We start from the raw sequence: 23,243 nt of genomic DNA, 5'->3' as shown, positions 1-23,243 counted from the left end.
CATGATCATGCTTAATCCTTTCACGAGCAGGAAAGAGCTTCCGTTTAGCAGATCCCTCAGTGCCAGAAACGTACTTCAGCTTGGCATCACTCACCTCACTCAAACGACGAATTTCACCCCGAGGAGCAGTAATGTTACGAAGACTAACACTCCACGGTTTATGGTTCCTACTGTTGACATAATCCCCAAAGGAACTATTAAAATTTTGAGGAGTGTACCACTCTCTCTCAGCAGGATTTGGAACATAGCAGGTCATCATCGTCTCCCCCTTGCTCCACAGATAACATTCCTTCAGTGCACGAAGATAATTCCCAGACAATTGCGACACGAAACGATTATGAGTGTTTGTGGAAGAACCTTCGCGACTAGACAGCACATCATAATAAAAGGAGTCACCCGACTTATACATGGGCAACATGAGACCCGCCTCGAAGGCTCCAACCGTAGTCAACAGATGGAACTCATCAAACTGATACTTAGAGAGGAGTTCGTAAGTGATATCATCATCAGAGGCATAGAAGCGAACCTCAAAGGTTTGAAGCTCATGTTTTTCCGGGAACATCTCAAGATCAATATGCTTGAAAGTGACCTTCTTCTTACCAACTGAAACGCTGCGTATCACGAGGGCAGCCTCTTCCTCGTCTGCGGAATATGACGTGGGACTCAATTCTGAAGCCTTCCTTTTGGAAGGAAGATTTTTAAGAGGATCAGCTTTCAACGTAGTACTCTTGGAGTACTTCCCCTTGAAAGAAACCGTTGGAGGAGGCGACAAAGAACTCTGCAGGGGCACTGAAGGAGGAGCCATGGAACGAAGGGGCGGAACATCCAATGTTTCACTACGAGAAGGATGAGCCCGCGTACTCCTAGAATCATCACGGGGAAGAGCTTGCGTACTCCTAGAATCTTCACGAGGACGAGAAGGAGCACGGTTAACAGCGTACCTAGACCCAGAAGGACCCTTCGGAAGATCCCCTTTCTTAGTAGGAAAAGCCTTCGCACCAGAAGAAGATGAAACCCCATGACCACGAGGATCCGATTGCGAATATTTATAAGAACCTTCCCCAAGTGGAGATCTTTCAAAATCTCTACGCGGAGGGGATATTGGCGGACTAGACGGCGGGGTCTGGTAAGGAACCCGCGGACGATCAGACATATCTACGAGGAGACACAAAAACAGTGTAGAGGTGAATACGAGGGGGCCACCAAAGATCAAAAAACCCATAAAATGACAGTTCATCTTAGTCTCTCCCAAAAACCCTAAAACTAGAGAACAATCAATCAATCAAAATACTGGCCTATTCGCTTTGAAAAGAAGAACAGGGGAAAGCCTGTATGCTTCGACATATGTGTTCTTCATCACAAAACAAACAAGTTACAACAACATAAGATAAACAAGTCGATACAAACAACGGAAGATGGACAAATCAACAGCAGAAAAAGTGAAAAAACTCCATACCTATATAGAAGGAATTCACAAAACCACAGAGAAGAAGACAAACACCAACGAACATGCAAGAGCAGAAGAATCAGAAAGAATCAGGAGCAGGGCGTGATCAATGAAAAGACAGGAGTAGTTAATAGCTAGAGAACAGGGAGAAAGAACAAAAATCTCTGAAAAAAATATATGAAGACTGGCAGAGAGAGAATGGAAGTTATTTCTAGAAAATTTTCACATTCTCTCTCTTATTAATAAGCTTGGGAGCAGAACCGTAACCGTCCCCTCCTTTTTAGAATGCAGTTATTACATGGGTTGGGAAACGTTCCCGAATATTTAGGGTAAGTTATTAGGAGAGAGATGAGGAATATGTAACGTTATTTTTATTCTAAACTCCCACTAATACCCAAGTCAGAAAAAAAGGGGCACATTGTGTGTACATATTTAACCATCAGCCACGTGTTTATGAAGAAATACGTGGAAGGCATGCGAACCAAGCCATCAAAACATGATGAGACACGCTTACAACCAAGAAGCATATCCCATCAGATCTTCGTGCAGATAATCCGATGGTAGAAAATTAAGGTGTACCGAAGTATGATGTTACTGCTGAGCACCAAATATCCCCCAAAGATCTACTTTCTCTTATCCCCAGAAAGAGCCAAGATCAACGGCGAGGAGAAATCTGACTGACACGGATGTGACAGGGGCAGAAGACACTTGTCTGACACGAGAAAACGTCTCAACTACTCGCATTAATCACTCTGAGCAGTGTACGTGTCAATCAACCCATAGGACGAACGAGGACAACCCTTCGTGATCAAGCATGGAACACATGGGGCATTGTAAAGGACGAAGACCTCTGCGTGATGGACACAAAGCACAAGAAGATAAGGTTGCAACGGCTTCTCAGAAGTAGGACCCACGTTTCAACCCTATAAATACCCCTCTACACTAAGAGAGAAGGGGTCGACCAATCCACAATCCTTAGAAGAGAACATAAGAGAGAGAAATAGGAAGAGTAAGTAAATCCCCTGCTTCCACAGACTAATGTATACTCAAAATTCATTCGTATTTGTAAACATTCAATACATAATGAAAAACCAACCTCCGTGGATGTAGGCCTTAGTGCCGAACCACGTAAATATCCATCTTATTTATATTTCAGCACTTTTATATTCATTGCATATCCCTTATGATTCGTATTTGTGTTCGTATTTGTAGTCTTACTCTTCATACGATCATTTTCCTGATATTATTCGACTAGGCAGTGATGAGCCCGAGGGCTTTGAGTCGATGAACCGATAATATCGTTTATTTTATGCATGTGCCATTTAAGTCAAGAGTTTTTAGTATGTGCGAACATTGTTTGTGAACACGTAAAAGCCCACGTGATTTATGTGTTCACAAAAGGGTGGCCGGTTTGGAGGATTATTTTTGGTGTTTCTCTGTTGGAGATAGACAGAGAGGAGCAGAACATTGTTGTGGCGAAATATTTGAGCATAACAAAGAGAAGAGAAGACGACGACTCCTTCGGTTTAATCTCTATATCTTGAATTATTTGTTTTTATAGGTTTTGAGAAACTCATTTCGATGTATTGCTAGATTTCGTAACTAGGGTTTTTATGGATTGAAATCATTTTTGGTATTAGGCTACTTTAATTTGGTTATATAGAAATAGACCGTTATGATTTGAATAGATCAATTCTTGATATTTTTTATTGATTAATCAAAATATGAGTTGTTGGTTCACCGATTTTGTAAACCTTTGTGCGTAATTGTTAGAATAACACATATATTTGTCTACTTATTTCATATTTCATGCTTGGGTTAATTCCTTTGATGGGGTATCCTTAGAATAGTCGGGTATTATTTGTGAACCTATATTTAGTTTCGCATAATTTTCTCACCAATGCAACTTGATGGTGCATGCTTGAGTTTAGTCTTTTAATGTGCCATGCTTATTACGGTGTCCCAGTAATATTTGCGACTCTATACATATAATAGGTGATGTCGATAGAACGAAGAATAAACAAATATTCAAGATTTGTGTTTCATTTCAGTAATTGAATATAAATAGTGGTGGATACCATAAAACCCTGGTTACCGTCTTTCTCTGCGAATCTATTTTATTAGTTTAAGTTTATTATTTTATTTTCAATTCTAAAAATCCAAAACTATTATTTCGTGTTAGTTTATTAGAGATATTGGTTACGGTATTTCCACCGCTCCTCGTGGGAACGACCCGTACTTGTCGTTGTCCACTAGTTAGACGCGGTGTGATTGCGGTTATTACATATAGGTATCTCCGGATCCTATCATTTAGTTTCTAAAACTATAAGTCTTGATTTCTAGTCAACTTATAGCTAAGTCTTGGATTAGGATAGAAAGTGTAGTTGAGCTTTAGACTTCACGACATTCATCGATTGAAGAGGAAGAACTACTAAGGGGATCTTGTGGAACTTCATCAACAAAAGGTATGTGGAGACTTGAACTCATCTATCACTCAAAAGTATATATACTCTATCTCTTATTTGAGACAAAAGTCGTATAGCTATATAGACTTTGATTATACACATTTGATATTTAGAGCTGAGTTTAACTCGCTTACATATTTCTCGAAATATGTGTTGGTAAGCTTTCGCTTTAACTAAGTTCATCTTATATTCTTGACGAAAGTCAAAAGATTATCATGTGAAAATCGCCTGATAACATCTTACATGATTTTTGTGAGACAATCATTTGATGTAGACTCGGAATGTTTCGTAATGATCTATCGATCACTTGAAAATTGCTTTGAAGCTAATATTTTGTGTGAGACAGTTATTCTCGTCTTCTAAGAATGTTTCAATGATTGAAATGAGAGTTTCGAACAATTAACCATGATTGGATATATCACAGTATGCATACTTGTATGCTAACTGTTTCAAGTTATTCCAAGTCCGGGAACCATAGTATGCATAGCCGTACACGTACTGGTTGGTTTGATGTAAGTACGGGAACTTAGTATGCATACCCGTATGCGTACTGGCGTAAGTTCAAGTCCGGGAATTCAACTGAGTTTGGAGGTATGCGTACCCCTGGTGAACCCAAACTAAGTCCGATCACTTAGGTATGCATACTTGTTTGCATACTTGAGTAGGTTATGTTCTAAAATCGATTTGTTCATGAACTAATACATTTATAAATTAAGGAATGCAATCTTTTGCAAACAGTGGCTATAATGTTCATGAATTGATTCGAGTGAATCAAAATCGATTTTGCTTCAATTGTGTCTTGTATACTTCTATGAGAATATAAACAATTGAACAACTCTAGAACTAGTTTCATTTGAGTCATTTGAACTAGTTATGATTAAGATGAACAAGGTTGATATGAAAGTGTTCATATGGCTAACTTATGTTAACTATTGTTGAGCCAACAAGGTGTACACGTTTAGGTACGGGTTACACATATCTAAATGAAGTCACATTTATTTGTGTGTGAGATAAATTGGTTTATCAAGTCTTCGACTTTGGGTCGTAGCAACTCTTAGTTGTGGGTGAGATCAGCTAAGGGAATCAAGTGCATCCTGCTGAGATTCAGAGGCGTAAGGAACGCGACTGTACCTTGATCAGTGTGACATTGATTAGGGCTCAACTACATTCCAGTCCAAAGTTAACTTGGACTAGGCTAGTGTGTGTAGAGGCTTAAAACAGTGTGGTGTTCAAATCTGGACTAAGTCCCGGGGTTTTTCTGCATTTGCAGTTTCCTCATTAACAAAATTTCTGGTCTATGTGTTATTTCTTTTCCGCATTATATTTTTTATATAATTGAAATATCACAGGTTGTGCGCAGTTCAATCAATTAGATAATCAAACCTTTAGTTGATGACATAAATTGATTGACACTTGACATTGGTGTTAAGGCATTGCTCGGTCAACCTCGCATGCGTTGCTATCTCAAGCATGTTTGTCAATGTTAGTGATCAAAACTATAAGTCTTGATTTCTAGCATACATAGCTAAGTCTCGTACTAGGATAGAAAAGTTAGTTGAGCTCAAGGACTTCATGGCGATTCATCATACAACGACGAAGATCTACTCAAGGAACCGTGGAACTTCATCAACAAAAAGGTATGTGGAGACTTGAACTTATCTATTACTCAAAAGTATATCTCTTCTATCTCCTACTTCTTATGAGACAAAAGTCGTATGCTATATAGATTGGATCATACACATTTGATATTTCGAGCCGAGTATATCTCGCCTATCTATATCTCGAAATCATGTGTTGGTAAAGCGTTTCGCTTTCATCAAGTTTATCTTCACCTAGTGACGAAAGTCATGAAAAGTTTCAATTACTTTGAGAATTGCTCTGACGCGAAACGGCCTGTGAATAACGGCTATATAACGTCCTATGAGAATGTCTCAATGATTGGAATGAGAGTTTAGATTACATAATCATGTATTCCTTAATCTGAAGTTTTCGAACTTTGTTGATTGAGAGAAACCGGAGGAATTGGCTTTGCCAAGTCCGCGAACCCAGTCCGCGAACTGAAGGAAGTTCTTGTGCCGAGAATTTTTGATGGGATTTTCCAAAAACTCGTTTGCGTGTAAGTCCGTGAACTCAGTCCGTAAACCTAGTATGCGAACTGGCGAAAGTTTCTTTGCCGAAATTTTCTGCTGAGTTTGGAAAACTCCACCGGTTGTCTTAAGTCCAAGAACTTGTTTGTGAGCTTAAGTGGTTATGATCTAAAGATGTGCTCTGAACATGAAACTTAAATTTCTAAGGAATACTTTATGCAAACCGTGGCTATAAAGTTCATGAGCCGATTCAATCGAATCGAATCATCTTTATTTCAATTGTGTCTTGTGTAGTTACATAAGATCTCATAACAATTGAACAACTCTTTAACTAGTTCATTTGAGTCAATTGAACTAGTTATGGTGAAGAAGAAAAAGGTTAATATGAAATGCTCATATGGTTAACCTTTTGGGTTACTATGTTGAACCAACATACACGTACACGTTTGGGAATGGTTCTCACAAACCCAGTAAACGTCTACCCAAGTGTGTGTGACAAGCTAAGTTTTCGATCTAACGGTTGAGAAATATTAGCTTGAATCTAAATCAGGTTTTCATCTAACGGTGAATATGGATTGCTTTTTAACTAAGGCAAAACCCTGATTTGAAGACTATATAAAGGAGACATCTAGCATTGTGCAAAACTAATCCCCACACGTCTTTGTGATACTAGTGCGCTCGCCAGAGTCGATTCTCCTTTAACCTTTCGTTTTCTTCTCTAATACCAGGTTAACGACTTAAAGACTTCATTGGGATTGTGAAGCCAGACCGATACTACTTTTATCGTAGTTGTGTGATCTGATCTTGCATCTTCTATCGTACGAGTACAATCTTTGATTGGCTTGAGATCGTGAGAGTTCTCCGATAGGCAAGATAAAAAAGTCACAAACATCTTCGTCTCACTATTTGTGATTCCTCGACAAACCGCCTGTGTAGTCTGGAAGGATTGTAGAGAGGTGATTGATTAATCTAGGCTGTTCTTCGGGAATATAAGACCGGATTATCAATTGGTTCCTGTTCACCTTGATTTCATATCTTAAGACGGAACAAAACCTAGGGTTTATCTGTGGGAGACAGATTTATCCTTTGATAGACTCTTCTGTGTGAGACAGATTTGTTTATTATCAAGTCTGCGATTTTGGGTTGCAGCAACTCTTGGTTGTGGGTGAGAGAAGCTAAGGGAATCAAGTGCGCAGTATCCTGCTGGGATCAGAGGCGTAGGAGTACAACTGTACCTTGGATCGGTGGGAGACTGATTGGGGTTCAACTATAGTCCAGTCCGAAGTTAGCTTGGAGTAGGCTAGTGTTTGTAGCGGCTTAATACGGTGTGTATTCAATCTGGACTAGGTCCCAGGGTTTTTCTGGATTTGCGGTTTCCTCGTTAACAAAACTTCTGGTGTGTGTGTTATTTCTTTTCTTCATTATATTTTATATAATTGAAATAATACAAGTTGTGCGTTCGTGATCATCAATTGGAAATCCAACCTTTGGTTGTTGATTAATCCTTGAACATTGGTCTTTGGTACCGTCCAAGTTATTCCTTGTATTTGATAAAGACTCGCTATTGATTTTAGCTTGATTAAAAATCAAATCAAGAGAGAGATATTAACTCCTTGAGATACTTTTATCTAGATTGAGTCTGACTGTCTAGTTGATTCTCTAGCAAAGTATTTCGGAGTTAGTCCATACAGACTGCTAACCGAAATATTGAGTGGTGTTGTTAGACCCCCGCTTTTTCAATTGGTCATTCGTACCGTTCAATTTGTTTCTCATAATAATCAGGCTCACGGATTCTATCTGTTTGATTTTCTGATTACATTGAGAAACAGAGATATAACTCTTGGATATAATTCCTGATAAGAGATCGCTTTATTAGTTGGTGCTCTCAGAATTATATTGGAGTTTGTCCATACAGATTGCCTAAACGAAATATTGGGTGTGGTTGTTAGACCCCCGCTTTTTCAATTGGTATCAGAGAAGGAAACACGTTTAAGACCTCATAAGTCTATGTTTATAACGATCTGACTATGAACGATAATGTCTTAGATAACGCATCACCAGCTCAGAAACTTTTTAATTTGGTCTGAAGCCTTGTGTCTCCTAAAATTGTGTATAACTTGGAATCACGCCTAGATGAAAAGTTAGATGATCTTTCATATGGAAATGATTCAGATGATGGAGAAGATGTTAATGAGGAAGCCTCCCAATACATCAAGCTTTTTGACCATCTCATAAAAAAGAAAAAGTCAACATCTTGTTTGGCTCCTCTTTGTTAAGAAAACAAGAAGATGAGAAAAATCTTTAAGGGTTATGATTGTGGGTATACTATTCTTCAGTCACTTCCTAAAGATCGTGATGAAGATGTGCGTTCTAAGAATTTGGAATATGAAAATCTTCGTAGAAATCTCTTCATGTTGAAAGAAGAACTTGTTGAATCTGAAGCTATGTTTGTCTCTCAACAAAGTTGTATTAACGATATATAAAGTGTTTTTCTCTCTAGAGAAAAATAGTTGGAGGCTGATTTAGCTGCTGCTCTTGATAAAATCAAGATATTGGAAGATAACTTGAAAAAATTCAATACTAGTTCAAGCAAATTAACCATAATGCTAGGAGCAAGTAAAAATCATCGTGATACACGAGGATTGGGATATAAGGGTATAGATGCTCCAAGTACTAGCAAAGAGGTAATATTTGTCAAGGCTAGTGATTCTTCTCAACAAAAGGTTTCCACTGATGGCAGAAGTGAAATTCCTTCACCGGCAGTTAAGGTTCGAAAGAGCAAAGTATATCAACCTCCAAAAACAACACACATGGATCCGGGTAAGAATTTTCCTTATATTTGTCATTATTGCGGAAACAAAGGTCACCTGGAAAGGAGATGTCGTTTTCGTATAAGGAATGAAAAACTTCGTGATATTCTTGTTTGGGTGTCAAAAGAAGTGATTAAACCAAGATCATATGTTAAGCCTAATACCCTTGACATTGCAGGTTATGAATGTCCAACCTTTAGGTAAAGGAAACAGTGTTGTGATAAACCTAGTTTTTCCTATAAACATCATACAAAGTCTTTTCACAATCGTAATGATGATCAAAAGGATAACTTTGTAAAGACGAAGACAAGATCAGATGCTCCCAATTGGAGAAAGACTAACTTGCAAAAGAATAGTCAATCCAATTCTCTTCCGATAAATCTAGAAGAGAGTAATGGGAAGAATATTCTGGTTGTTTCTAAACGCACTCAGAAGTGGGTACCAAAGAAAGTCACTAATGCTTTGAGTGTGAAAAGGAATGATCTTCCAGAAAATTCCATGACTATGGAGAAGGCAGTCTCCATGATGTTGGAAGTTAAAAAAAAATTGGTTTATTAGATTTGGATATGAAAGGTTCTAAAAGTGATCTCGTTCATGATAATCCAAAAGTGGAAAACAAGAACTGGTGGAAGAAGAAACAAAATAAGCCAAAAACTATAGATTGTGAAAAATCCATAGTTGTGTAAAAATCAGTTTTTGTCACTTGTGGTGAACAAGATATTCTTCACCTCAACACAACTTGATTGTGTTGTAAGTGCATCCTCACCAAGGAATGCCTGCTATGTATACAGTGTAGGGAGCACGAGAATTTGGGCACACATATTGTGTCAGGTATGATTTTGAATCTTTGATAAGGGCATTATAATTCGTTTGGATTCCTCTAAAAAGGTATGTTTATAAACTCGAGAAAAGATTTGTGTGTTTTTTGTTATTGCTTAGAATACTTATAATGATCCATGTACCTTGCTTATCGTTCATTTCTACCTAACTTGATCTGTGTTTAAGGTTCTTAAATGTTTAGGTTTGAAAATAGTAGTTCGGGATGTTTGGACTTCATGGTACACATACCAGGTATGCACACCATCATTTAAAATCAAAATCCAGGGATTTTAGTTCGCAAACCCGTTTGCATACTGCTCCAGGTCACGAAATTTCGTTTGCAAACCGGTATGCGTACTATCTTGTAGATGTTGATTTTCGGTAAACTTGTTTTGGCCGTAACTTCTTTGTCCGAACTCAGAATGACCTCATTCTTTTTGCATTCTCTTAATCTTTGAATTCTATTCAAACTGGTGATGAGAATTCCTGAATTTGGATGAGTTAAGATTGGTAATTGTCCTGTCTCTTGTTTTTGAGTGTTTTGCTTTGTTTCGTCGCACTTGTTCCACTTCTCTTGGACTTGAGCACTTGGATTCTTGGAGTACTTATTTTCTAAGCTCATTTGTAGTACTTGGAAGATTATTTTTCAATATTAATCTTTATTAGTTTTATATATTGCAAAAATAATTTTATGGGATATGTGTGTTTACGTCCGTGAACTATGATTGTCCCATATATGTCAAAAGTTAAGTCTATTATATGTCTTTATGCAAATATTTATTGAAAATAGAATGAACTTTTGATAACAAAGATTAAGTCTATGGTATCATTATGCAAATATTGATGAAAATAGAATGAATCTTTGAATATTCCGCAGTATTGATCTTTCTATGATCCACTTCTATGTGAAAGTATTGTGCGGCTCCATAAGTTCTCTTATGTTGAGAATTTCCGATTAAATTAATCAAGGGTTCTCTTGTGGTTAATTTAATTGTGCATTCTGGATACAAATTCATGTTTCGTGTAATTTGTTAATGTCCAAGGAAATCCTTCTTTTCTTGTAAAAGTAAGGTGTTTCTTGTTGTTCTTTCGGGAATGACATTTAATGGGGGAGAGTTCTTAATTGAACTTATGCTTAATTGTCAAATCTTTGTGGGGAGTGCGGTTATTGAATATTGTAGGAGTTATCTTGTATCTTTATAAACTCCTTGATAAATACACTAAGTTTCGACTATGTAAAATCATCGTTGGTATGTTCTCTTTTAGTCATGAAGTATCTCTATGAGAATTTCATTATGATCCCGCTAGTTTTCGTACCTTTTCCAATTTATATTGACAAAAAAGGGGAGAATTATTGTGTCGTTCAAACTACAAATACATATGGTTTACGGATCATTATGTAAGGGGCCGGGAGTGGTGTTCATTGTGAGATGAAGTATTGACTAAGGGGGAGTGATACATTTCACCATAGTATTGTTGTCAAATTTGTGATGCAATTGGACTTTGATGTTCTGTAATAATATTATGCAATTGTTTAACAATACGAAAACATCTTGTTTTTATATATTCTTATAGCTACGGATCTTTAACAACTATGACGCTGAGTTGAACACGTTCAGAATCACTGGAGTACTTGGAAGTGACGAATATTACGAGTAATGTTGAAGAACCAAGGAAATCAACCATTTGGATGAGAAGCTACAAAGTTTATTTATTTTGTAATCCATATGTACTGATAGTTTTGTCACTAAAATTGACAAATGGGGAGATTGTTAGAACACTGCTCAGTCGAACTCGCAAGCGTTGCTATCTCAAGCTTGTTTGTCAAGTTTAGTTTCCAAAACTATAAGTCTTGATTTCTAGTCTACTTATAGCTAAGTCTCGGATTATGATAGAAAGTGTAGTTGAGCTTTAGACTTCACGGCGTTCATCGATTGAAGACGAAGAACTACTAAGGGGAGTTTTTGGAACTTCATCAATAAAAGGTATGTGGAGACTTGAACTCATCTATCACTCAAAAGTATATCTCCTATTTGAGATAAAAGTCGTATAGCTATATAGACTTCGATTATACAAATTTAATATTTCGAGTTGAGTTTAACTCGCTTACATATTTCTCTAAATATGTGTTGGTAAGCTTTCACTTTAACCAAGTTCATCTTATATTCCTGCCGAAAGTCAAAAGATGATCATGTGAAAATCTCCTGGTAACATCTTACATGATTTATGTGAGACAGTCATTTGATGTAGACTCGGAATGTTTCGTAATGATCTATCGATCACTTGAAAATTGCTTTGAAGCTAATATTTTGTGTGAGACAGCTATTGTCGTCTTCTAAGAATGTTTGAATGATTTAAATGAGAGTTTAGAACAATTAACCATGATTGGATATAACACAGTATGCTTACTTGTATGCTAACTGTTGCAAGTTATTCCAAGTCCGGGAACCATAGTATGCATACACGTATGCGTATTGGTTGGTTTAATGAAAGTCTGGGAACTTAGTATGCATACCCATATGCGTACTGGTGTAAGTTCAGGTCCGGGAAGTCAACTGAGTTTGGAGGTATGCGTACCCGTTCGCATACTAGAGAACCCAAACTAAGTCCAGTCACTTAGGTATGCGTACCCGTCTGCATACTTGAGTAGGTTATGTTCTAAAATCAGTTTGTTCATGAACTAATACATTTATAAATTAAGGAATGCAATCTTTTGCAAACCGTGGCTATAATGTTCAATTATTTCTTGTATACTTCTATGAGAGTATAAACAATTAAACAACTCTATAACTAGTTTCATTTGAGTCATCTGAACTAGTTATGATTAAGATGAACAAGGTTGATATGAAAGTGTTCATATGGCTAACTTCGGTTAATTATTATTGAGCCAACAAGGTGTGCACTTTTAGGTACGGTTACCCATATCTAAATGAAGTCACTTTTCATTTGTGGGTAACAAGCTAAGTTCAATCTAACGGTTGAAAGATATTAGCTTGAGTCTAATCAGGTTTTCATCTAACGGTGAATATTGAATGCTTTGTTACCAAGGTAACATTGATTGCAAACCCTGATTTGAAGACTATATAAGGGACAACTCTAGCAACTGGGAAATCTAATCCCTACACCTCCTGTGTAATACTAGTTGCGACTAGAGTCGATTCTTCTTTAACCTTGGTTTTTCTAAAACCATTATAGGTTAACCACTTAAAGACTTCATTGAGATTGTGAAGCCAGACCCAACTATTTTCTCTGTAGTTGCGTGTTCTGATCTTTATTTATTCTATCGTATTGAGTACTATCTTCTCGAGATTTAATCTCCAATATGCAAGATAAAAAGTAATCACAAACATCTTCGTCTAATCGTTTGTGATTCCACAATATCTTGTTTCTCTACCATACAATTAAGATTATTGTGAGGTGACTGATATTACTAGGATGTTCTTCAGGAATATAAGTTTGGTGTATCAATTGGTTCCTGTTCACCTTGATTTATCTAAAGACGGAACAAAACTCGTAGGTATTTCTGTGGGAGACAGATTTCTCTATTCAATGGACTTTTCTGTGTGAGACATATTGATTTATCAAGTCTTCGACTTTGGGTCATAGCAACTCTTAGTTGTGGGTGAGATCAGCTAAGGGAATCAAGTGCATTAAGTCCGGATGGGATTCAGAAGCATAAGGAACACGACTGTACCTTGATCAGTATGAGATTGGTTAGGGCTCAACTACATTCTAGTCCGAAGTTAACTTTGAGTAGGATAGTGTCTGAAGCGGCTTAATACAGTGTGGTGTTCAAATCTGGACTAGGTCCTAGAGTTTTTCTGCATTTGAGGTTTCCTCGTTAACAAATTTTTGGTGTCTGTGTTATTTCTTTTCCGCATTATATTTTCTATATAATTGAAACATCACAGGTTGTGCGTAGTTCAATCAATTAGATAATCCAACATTTGGTTGTTGATATAAATTGATTGACACTTGAACACTGGTCTTTAGTACCGTTCAAGTTGTTTCTCATAATAATCAGGCTCATGGATTCTATCTGTTTGATTTGCTGATTACATTGAGAAACAGAGATATAACTCTTAGATATAATTCTTGATAAGATCTCGCTTTATTAGTTGGTGCTCTCAGAATTATATTGGAGTTTGTTCATACTGATTGTCTAAACGAAATATTGGGTATGGATGTTAGACCCCCGCTTTTTCAACAACTATGCTCATACATAGGTGCACCCACACCTTAATCTAGCCTATAGGTCACCCCTTCTGTGGAGGGAGCATGAGTCGTGGTGTTTGGCTCTGATACCAAATGTTAGGGTACAGACCCTAACTCATCATAATCCCATGGGTTGAACAGAACTCTAAAACCGGTCTACAAGTTGAGGGAACCCATTGACTTATAAACTACCCAATTAAGCCCCATCTAACCAATGTGGGACCAGGGTCCCGACAGCTTGATCTATGCTGACAACGATATCTGCATATGATTAGGGTACTGTAACAACACTTTCATAATGAAGAACAATGAGTAGTTTGGTTGATAATTCGTTCCAATTGTCAGTCGAACTTTACTATGTAACTATTGTAATACCCTAGTTTTTTCAATTTAAACCTTATCTATCAGTCAAACACAAGAAAATAAGGCATCAGTTTGTGGGAAATACTTTTATCAATATTGTGCATTTCCTTATATTTCCTCGCTCTCCAACTTTACTCAATACGGTTTCTGCTTCAACTCATTCTCTTCACTAATTTGCAAATTAGGGTAACTATTATAGCCTCTACTTTTAGCCGAAGACGATGAAAATTGAAGCCGGATTAGCGCTCATTTGGAGGAGGGAAGAGATAAGCGAAGAAAAATAATTTAGAAAAAAAGGAAAAAGGAAAAAAAAAAAAAAAAAAAAAAAAAGAGGAGGTATAGAGGTGTAACAATGTTTGGCTTCTATTGTAAAGAGTTGTAGAGGTGTGACAAATAATGCTTGAATTCTCGAAATTACATGATTATTTCTGAAGAACAACAATGACAATTTGCTAGGTTGTTCGAAACGACTTAAAATATATTGGATTTCATTTATAATCGGCTAGGTCGATTCTTCTGAAAATAACACCAGAGTTGGTTAGGTTATTTGGTTCCTAACCAAGCAAACTATAAAAATTGCAAAAAAAAAAAAAAAATTCTAAAATGTGATTAAAATTTGTTGGAGGTTCTTCTAAATATATTTCCACCATTTCTATAATGTAAATTCAAAAATCTAGTTCCAAAATTCTATAGGATAACCCCTAGATATGAAGCCGTAGTTTGAACTTTTATGAAAATATCTAGATAAGTTTAAGTGGCTAACCACCCTTTCCTTCATTGTGATCATATTTTGGATCCCCTAAAAATACCGTTCTACTTAGATAGCATGCATTTTGGAGCTAATTTTTCCTTTTACCTTGAAAGTGAGCATCGTTTGCTTGGCATAATGTTTAAAAGACCAGAGAAAAACAGAAGTAAAAATTGGTCGTGAAATGCGGCTTAGTGATGTTACAAAAAGAGGAATGCGATTACCAAATGTCTAATCCACAGATATAAGTAGTTTTGTTACACAGTAACTGTGATGGCAATTGCTGCATTTTTAGTGGCAGTACTCAGCTCGTGGCAAGACTTCTTACACGATTATATTGTGAATCCCCGTCTAATGCAGCAACCTCTAGCAATGAAGAGAACATTTGGAATAACCTCATGTAAAAAATCATGGGAAGTAAGAGAATATATGTTCATGTCAATGGCCCAAAATAAAAAGAATGAAACAGATAACTTTATCAATTGAAGAGAAAGAGTAGAAACATTAGCTTAGCTTGGCTACAAGTTGGTCAACTGTCATTTTCTTCTGCCACTAGGAAATCAATTCATAAGAGTAAGTTATTTCATTGTCTTAGGATGCAGAAATGTACTTTGAATATTTGAATGTTGAGATGGTTTGTTGTACAACAAGATGATTAATACATTGAAACTAATCACACCTCAGTTAATATAATTAATTAATTATCACTATAATTAAATGTGTAAAAAATTAAATATGCCACACCTTAGGTCTTTTTCTTTTTTGTTTTTGTAGTTTTTATATCCTCAGTCGACTATCGTTTCTTTCTTTCATTTCCCCCTTTTTGTTTTGCAGAAAAAAATCCTTGCAAAGTATTTACAAGTTTCAAAATGCAAATAATTTGCAACTCTATTTGTTATCCTTTAATTTTGCTGCAATTTGGCTATTGCTCATAGACTTCATGACCATGAACCGTTTTGGCCACAAGATTTGAAAAACAAATCTTGCAGGTGCTTTTCTGAGACATTTTTGCGATCTCAGACCTGAATCTATACTGCGAGTTTGAGAATGTACGTAATTCCTTTTTGACTCTTCTATGATAGTTTAGAAATATTTAAGACCTCAAACCAGAAGATAACTTAGTTTTGGATTGTTCATGGAATCAAGAAACGTAAATTCTGCTATAGCTCAATCCTACAGATGTATCATCTAGTCTAGCCTATAAACCTGCAGTTACTTTAAGGATTTACTTTACAGAGGGATTATTAGCCTGCATGTATCATCATAATGTGTTGGATCCAACTCCCACGACCTCTAAAAATAGCAGAAATCAATTCGATGGGATCATTGCCTACAAATACCTAATTAACTTAGTGGACTATGAAGCTAATACTAACCAAAAGAGAATGCATTTTGTAACAAAATGCATTAAATTGTTGAAAAAACAGAAAATATAAATTGCTTGTTAGTTATAATCTAGATCATAGGTATACCGTATACAGATTGTACAGACGTGCGCATACCATTAAATGTATAAAAGCAAGGTTTGGTATTAATAGATACACAGTACGTGGGGTTTGAAGGTGACTTTGACATTAATACTGGTTCTGGTTAAGAAAGGATAGGTTAGCTTAAGAGATGTAGAGATGTTTGTTAATACTTTCTTAATCAATTGGTAGAGTAAGAAATATATTCTTTCGGATTTGGGTTTGCTATGAAGAAGACGTACAATTGACATTTTGATGTTTAAAACTTGTTTGTCCAGGTAACTGAATTTCTTGGTAGCATTTATTGTCTATGCAAAAGAGTAAATAGAGGGTTAACATATAGAATTAATGTACTACAAACTAAACAAGATTGAAACATAGGTTTCCTTCTTTATGAAAACTTAGACAGTTAAAGAATCGATTAAATAATTATATAGGTAATCTCTTTGACTAGGAAATGTGCATATTGATCAGTTTGGTTAGTTAAGTACAGAGACGAGCTTCCTCTTAACACGAAATACATATCTTTAATTAGTCGATATAAGACTTTGAAACTTGGGATGTTTCATTATGCATTCGCCCGCCAAAAACAACCAAGTCCTTTTAACCCATTCTCAAACTAAATTTTGCGACGAATACCGTAAAATCTCCAATATCCACTGTGTCGGTTACAATGCTTAGCACTAGAATAGTGATATAGCCATAGCCCATATGTACATATGCCATCTCTTCTCCATACCATGATGGTTTTCTTATGCCTCGATGAACTTCTCACACCAGCCATCCGAGTTTGAATTTTGGTTTGTTTTCTTAAAGAAATGTTTGAAAAATGGGGTTTGGACATGACTCGTGTCTATGAATTTTATCGGTCATTATCACGTGTAGGCCGATAATGTATGCACAACAGAAGAACATTTACCTAACTAGGTAGGTTTTTCCGTTTAGAAAGAAAAAGAAAACCAACGAAGCAAATTCTTCGTGTGCGGTCGTTATAATGTTAGAACCGCAAAAGATCTCCACAGGCGCTTACCATCACGGCAGATAACACTTTTGTAAGTAAATAAGAACAGTACTCTTATATGTATAGTATTTGGTGCGCGAGATTCCCAAACATCAACGGAAAACTATATTAATACTACCGAATAAGATTTCAACTAAATATTCTCGAGCTAGAGGAACATAAGACATTAGTTGTTTCAAGCTAGAAATATCATCAAGACAAAGAGATACCAACTCCAAGAAAGTCTATAAAAGCAGGCACCTCTTTTTGTTCCACTGCGGATTCATCATGAGGATCCCCTAATTGCTCTTGCAGTTGGTATGACATGCTCAACCTCGGACATTCGTATGAACGATTATGGCCTAAATGAACTATATCCTGCTTATTGGTTAATTTCTTATTACTTCCAAAACGTAAACCCGTACCATCACCAAGATTACTTGTGGGGAGCTCGCCAGCGGGATGTGACATTCTGACAAAGTTGCCCGGTTCAGTAATTGCTGCACCTAAACTCCTGTATCCCGGCCCATACATTGATGAAGAAGAATACTTTGATAAATTATAACACTGATGAAGTGCTGATGAACGGTCGCCATTATAACCATGTGATGACGATGGCATCTCCATGATACGACAAGCATTACTAGAAGTGGAACTGCGAAATATATCCCTTACTACTACTGTTGATGATCCTCCACCATTACCTAATCTATTCATCAAATGTTTCTGTTGCGAGTAGACAGTACCTGTTGGTCCTGCAGGAAAAACCCAAGAAGGCTGTACTGACTTATCCGAAAGTGATGTGCCCGTCCAGAAGATTTCAAGCGCTTCATGTTCATCGCTGCTGTCCATATCTTTGTGCCTCTCTCGGAATTCAATATTGATCCCACGGCTGCTACAACTGTTTTCATATTGGAATTCATTTGAGCAGTTATATAGATCATTGTTGTGACTAGATCTTAGTGATGAGTATATTCCTACAAAACCATTACTTTTATCATAATAATTAATACTACTAGATGATGAGGATCCCTTTGAACCGTACAGTAATTTGGATCGTTCTCTTTGTTTTCTAGACATGATGACATGCCAATGATTCTTGACAGCGTTGTCTGTTCTACCAGGGAAGAGCCGGGAAATCAGAGCCCATTTGTTTCCATGAACGCGATGAGCTCCAAGAAGCCTGTCTTCTTCTTCCACTGAGAAGGGTCTTCTGTTAATTCGTGGGTCTAATTGGTTAAACCATCTCAATCTGCAGCTCTTCCCTATATAATTAAGCAATCAAACAAACCGATTAAATTCTTTGTATAATATCGAAATATAGGTAATATATACCACATATATAGAAGACATGAAAGCTTAAAAAAGCATGTGCATGCATCAATATGTATATAGTAATAACAATTAGTACTGAATGATTCGATCGATAGATCTCTATCTACCTGATCTTCCTTGAAGTTTTTCTGCAATTGAATTCCAGTTTTGAGGGCCATACTGCTCAACTAGTTGTCTTAGTTTCTCATCTTCAGCGGGTCTCCAGTGACCTCTTGGGCAACTTTTGTTAGTCAGATCATCAATATTATTATTATTCCCGCGGCTGGTACTACTACGGCCTCCAACAGATGATGATACTGTATCTGCTTCCATATATCTTCAATCTATATCGATGATGATTGTTGGATTTTATTATTCTGCTCGCCCAATTGTTTACATGCGTACACTTCTGACCTTGATGAAGATTATATGATAATAGGATCACACCTGGGTGGCTTAGTTAATATTTATATAACAATGTTTAGAAGAAAAGAAGAAGAAGATGATGAAGAAGAAAGTGGTTGTAGATGAGAAGTCACTTTTGTTGGTTTTACACGATATGAATATGATGAGCAATATACCATCCCTCTCTAGCTATAGGTATATTATGTTTGTACATGGACATTTATTTAATTACTTCTAAAAATGAAAATATGTAGCTACTGGCCAATAAACAATCACCCTCAATTAATCCTTCTCACCTATTTTTCTAACCTCCTTGATTAAATTTAACATCTTTCTTTCCCTATCAACAAACACCAATTTGAGGCATTACCAGATTTCCAAAACTTGTTAGTTTTACTGATTATTAGTTTATAGTATTATGCCAATTACTGAATAGGAAAATTAGATATCAAGTTGCACATGTATAGCTCTAATCTGGCAAAGAGTTGTGCCCTACAATTTCTTGTAGGAATTAATGTTAGCAATGAAGCACGTAAAAGAAATTAAATCTCATTACCTAGATATTTTCGGTTAGAATTCCTCTAAAACTACACATGCCACATCAGACATTGGAATGCATTAGCTTTTATATTTGTGAATGAAAACAATCGAGAACGCCTAGCTATTAGCTATCCAGAATTAAAGATAAAACAAAAATAAAAAATATTGAAAAACGCGTAATGATTATTTAATATGACTGAAAAGGTAAGAACTGGTATAATAAATAATCTAAAAAAGAAAAAGTTATTCAATTGGTAATGGTTACTCGCTGGCAAGTGGTAATGCGTAACCATTACGAGTTTTTACTTAAATCAGAAAGAGGTTCTTTTTTACGAGGAACCAACTTTAGAATCAACCAATTTGACCACTTTTATCGGGATTGTAAACCTTTTTGTGAACAACATTAGTTTAACACTTGTAAGAACCTTTTGGAATAACTATGACTACACATAAAATGACTTCCTAGAAAAACATTTTCATATATACTGGGTTGAATCTGATTTTGTGAATAGAACACTTTTTAAAGAACGTTCATGTAACATCATCAGATTTAATTTTATTAGTTATGTACTGGGAGAAGAAATTCTTAACAAGATCAAGGTAGTGAAACCAACTAAACCAGTAAATTTAACACTCCTTTAGGAAAGTGTGCATGGATTAATCGGGCAGTTAATTGATGTTATTTGAACAGTGGTCTGAGAATTATTCTTTTAGTCTGATGACAAATAAATGAACCTACGTTTGGGGAATACCCACAAATTTGGGGATGAAAAAAACAGGATAATATGAAGTAATATAAATTTAAGAAGCTCTTATCCAAATAATTTTGGTAGCGGTTAAATTATCCTTGACTAGCTAGTTGTTAATTAGACTAGTTTATTAAGATTAACTAGTTAATATTTTAATTTGTTAAGATTAAACATAAGATTTGATTTTTTTTTGAAGTGTTAATTATAGAATGCAGAGAGAAGAAGAAGGATTTTGGTAACTTTAAGAGAAATTAGAGATTCTAGTGAGGAATTGATGTCGGAGAATTCTCATCTCACAAAGAAGACGATTCTTGCATTGATTTTAATAAGGATTCTCAATTGCAATCTTTTGTAGAGAATCAAAATTTCATACATGAAAAAACCTTAAATCAAGGTTCAATTAGGACATATATGAAAATGAAGGAACAAGTGGAGCCACACAAGGAAATGAAGAAACTAATGATACAAGTACTCTGAATAATCATGTATAAGTCTAAATGAGGTTAAACGTGGTTATTTTTGGTTTGATTCGCAAGGAAAATGAAGAAACATACCCACAATCGACATAGATACATGATGAAGGAAATGTTAAATATAAATAATCGGTTGGTAATCATCATTTAGCTGTGCAAACATCTGGGACAGTCAGCAGGGTTGGAAAATTATAATAATTCGTATTGTTGGTTCTACAGTCGGCATTAAGTAAATCTTCGCAAACTATGTCGATTGTCCCTTGATATTGGCCAGTAATTTTGGGTATGTGCCGTTATAGAAGCCAAATTTGTGTAATGCCGACTGTCATAGAATATTTTTTTTGGGTATGCCAACTATTTCCAATAGTACAGTCGACATATATCTATGAGTCACAGCCTATGCCGACTGTTGAACAGTCGATATTGTATGAGTTTCTAAGTATGCCGACTGTTTATTATATTTTGACTTTTTTTTTATTTGATTAGATTGTACTTCATCATAGTGAAAATCTTAATCTTGAGCAAGAATTGGGTTCAGATACTTCTGAACAGTTATCAAGTGATTTGTAATTCAAAAGATGAGGCAATTAAGTGGGTTATAAATACGACTCTCAAGAATAAGTGTGTATTATTAGTAAAATCAAGGAAATCTAATCGGTTTGATATGGCTTGCGAGAGAGGTGGGGAGTAAGTTAGCCACAAGAGAAAGGATTATGTATATCCAAAGAAGACTAATATGGTATACAAGTATATTACGAGGAAGGATGGATTCCCCTTCAAGCTTGTATTCAATTTGAAAAGTAACGTATGTTGTAAAGCTAAAACCTCATGAATTTGAGGAAGTAAAGAGGTTTTACTAAAACACCCACTGCGCACAGTCAAATGCTCAGCGGGATCGAGGCGAAAGATAAAACTAACATGTTTTCCTTAATTAAGTACAATTTATAGTGCGCAAGAAACCATAAGAAGATATGAATGGCAATAGGTCGGTTATGCAAGAATTTCTAAAGTTATCCACCAACTACAACTACAAAGACAAAGAATAAATTAGGATGTATAGTAAGATTCTTTAAATCATTGTTCATCCGTTGATGGTGCAATTGGCTCAATCATTCTTTCCAAATATTATGATGGACTACACTTACAAGACAAATAAATATCATATGTCCTTGTTCAACATCGTGGGTTATACATCGGACAAGGTAACATTCAAGTTGGCTTGGTGTTTTATGAAAGATGAGAATGATTATAATTATTTTTGGGATCACAACAGTTGAAGTTAATCTTTCGGAAAAATTATCTTCCAAGGGTCATAATAACTGATAATGAAGACGCATTAATAACCGCGAGTAGTGATGTTTTTCCGGATGCACAATATTTCCTTTGTGCATTCCATGTAGTGAACAATGTGAAAAAAATATTTTCATAAGGTTATTGAACCACCAATGAGGGATATTAAGAATTTAAGGAAAGAATCACTTGAGGAGGAAATTCGCATAAGCCAACTATCACCGGAAGAAAAATTGGAAGAGAAAAAAATAAATTCAAGAGAAAGTGGGCAAAGAACACAAAGAAAATTTATAAACCGAGTGATAAACACATTTTTGTGTCTGATTTGTCTCAATTCTACATATTGTTAGCGCTCATTTTTGTACTTATTATGGCGTTTTATGTGTATGTAGCTAGGTGCTTTTGGGAAATAAACATTTTAGCAAAAATTAGCTCGAAAAAGTGATAAAGGAACCCAAAAAGATACTAGAGGCGCCCATGGACGACTGCTAAAGGGACGTCGGATAGGATAGGGGCACTCTATTAGCGGGAAAATCTTCTTTCAACCGGCAGAGTTAGGGTTTGATTTTTGGGCTGGGTTGGGAAAGACTCAATCGCAAATTTCTGTTGGGTTTGACTTGATTGGGTTAACGGGGTTGGTATAGGTGATTGATTTGATTAAATTTGGCTAGATCGTCGATTTGAAGTAAAACAGGCAAGTATTTACATGAGGAGTTATTCTCGGGATTTCTGGTATTTTTTGGAGGATTGCATGAGGCTACAACATGTTTGACTCAATCTTAGACGTATATCAGCATGGTTGGAGTGTGTCAGCAGCAATTTAACGCGTGAGAAGGCAAGAAAGGAAACAAATTATTCACGAGAATATTCTTAACTGTCAAGTTATGACCAGATTACAAAAGGGATTACAGAAAGCTGTGGGAGCAAAAAGAATGAGAAAAATCGAGTTATAGTAATGTTTTTCTGCTACTGCTAGAGGAAGAACACGAACGAATAATAAAAATCTGTTGGTATAGGTGATTGATTCAATTAAGTTGGGCTAGATCATCGAT

At 36.1% G+C, this 23,243-nt stretch overlaps 1 protein-coding gene across 1 annotated transcript; it reads right to left on the bottom strand.

Annotated features, from left to right (window-relative positions):
- Nucleotides 1-17,473: 17,473 nt before the first annotated feature.
- On the bottom strand, nt 17,474-19,196 carry LOC113356241 (transcription factor MYB64-like). Its single transcript, XM_026599316.1, has 2 exons — nt 18,863-19,196; nt 17,474-18,685 (listed from the first exon to the last, which is right to left on the bottom strand). Exons 1-2 carry the CDS (start codon nt 19,065-19,067, stop codon nt 17,634-17,636), a joined length of 1,257 nt encoding a protein of 418 aa, XP_026455101.1. The 5' UTR covers nt 19,068-19,196; the 3' UTR covers nt 17,474-17,633.
- Between the last annotated feature and the right edge of the window lie 4,047 nt (nt 19,197-23,243).

The sequence above is a fragment of the Papaver somniferum genome, chromosome 3, assembly GCF_003573695.1.
Source record: "Papaver somniferum cultivar HN1 chromosome 3, ASM357369v1, whole genome shotgun sequence".
Taxonomy (NCBI): domain Eukaryota; kingdom Viridiplantae; phylum Streptophyta; class Magnoliopsida; order Ranunculales; family Papaveraceae; genus Papaver; species Papaver somniferum.
The sequence above is the reverse complement of the archived record's forward strand: the minus strand, read 5'-3'. Positions and strand labels throughout refer to the sequence as shown.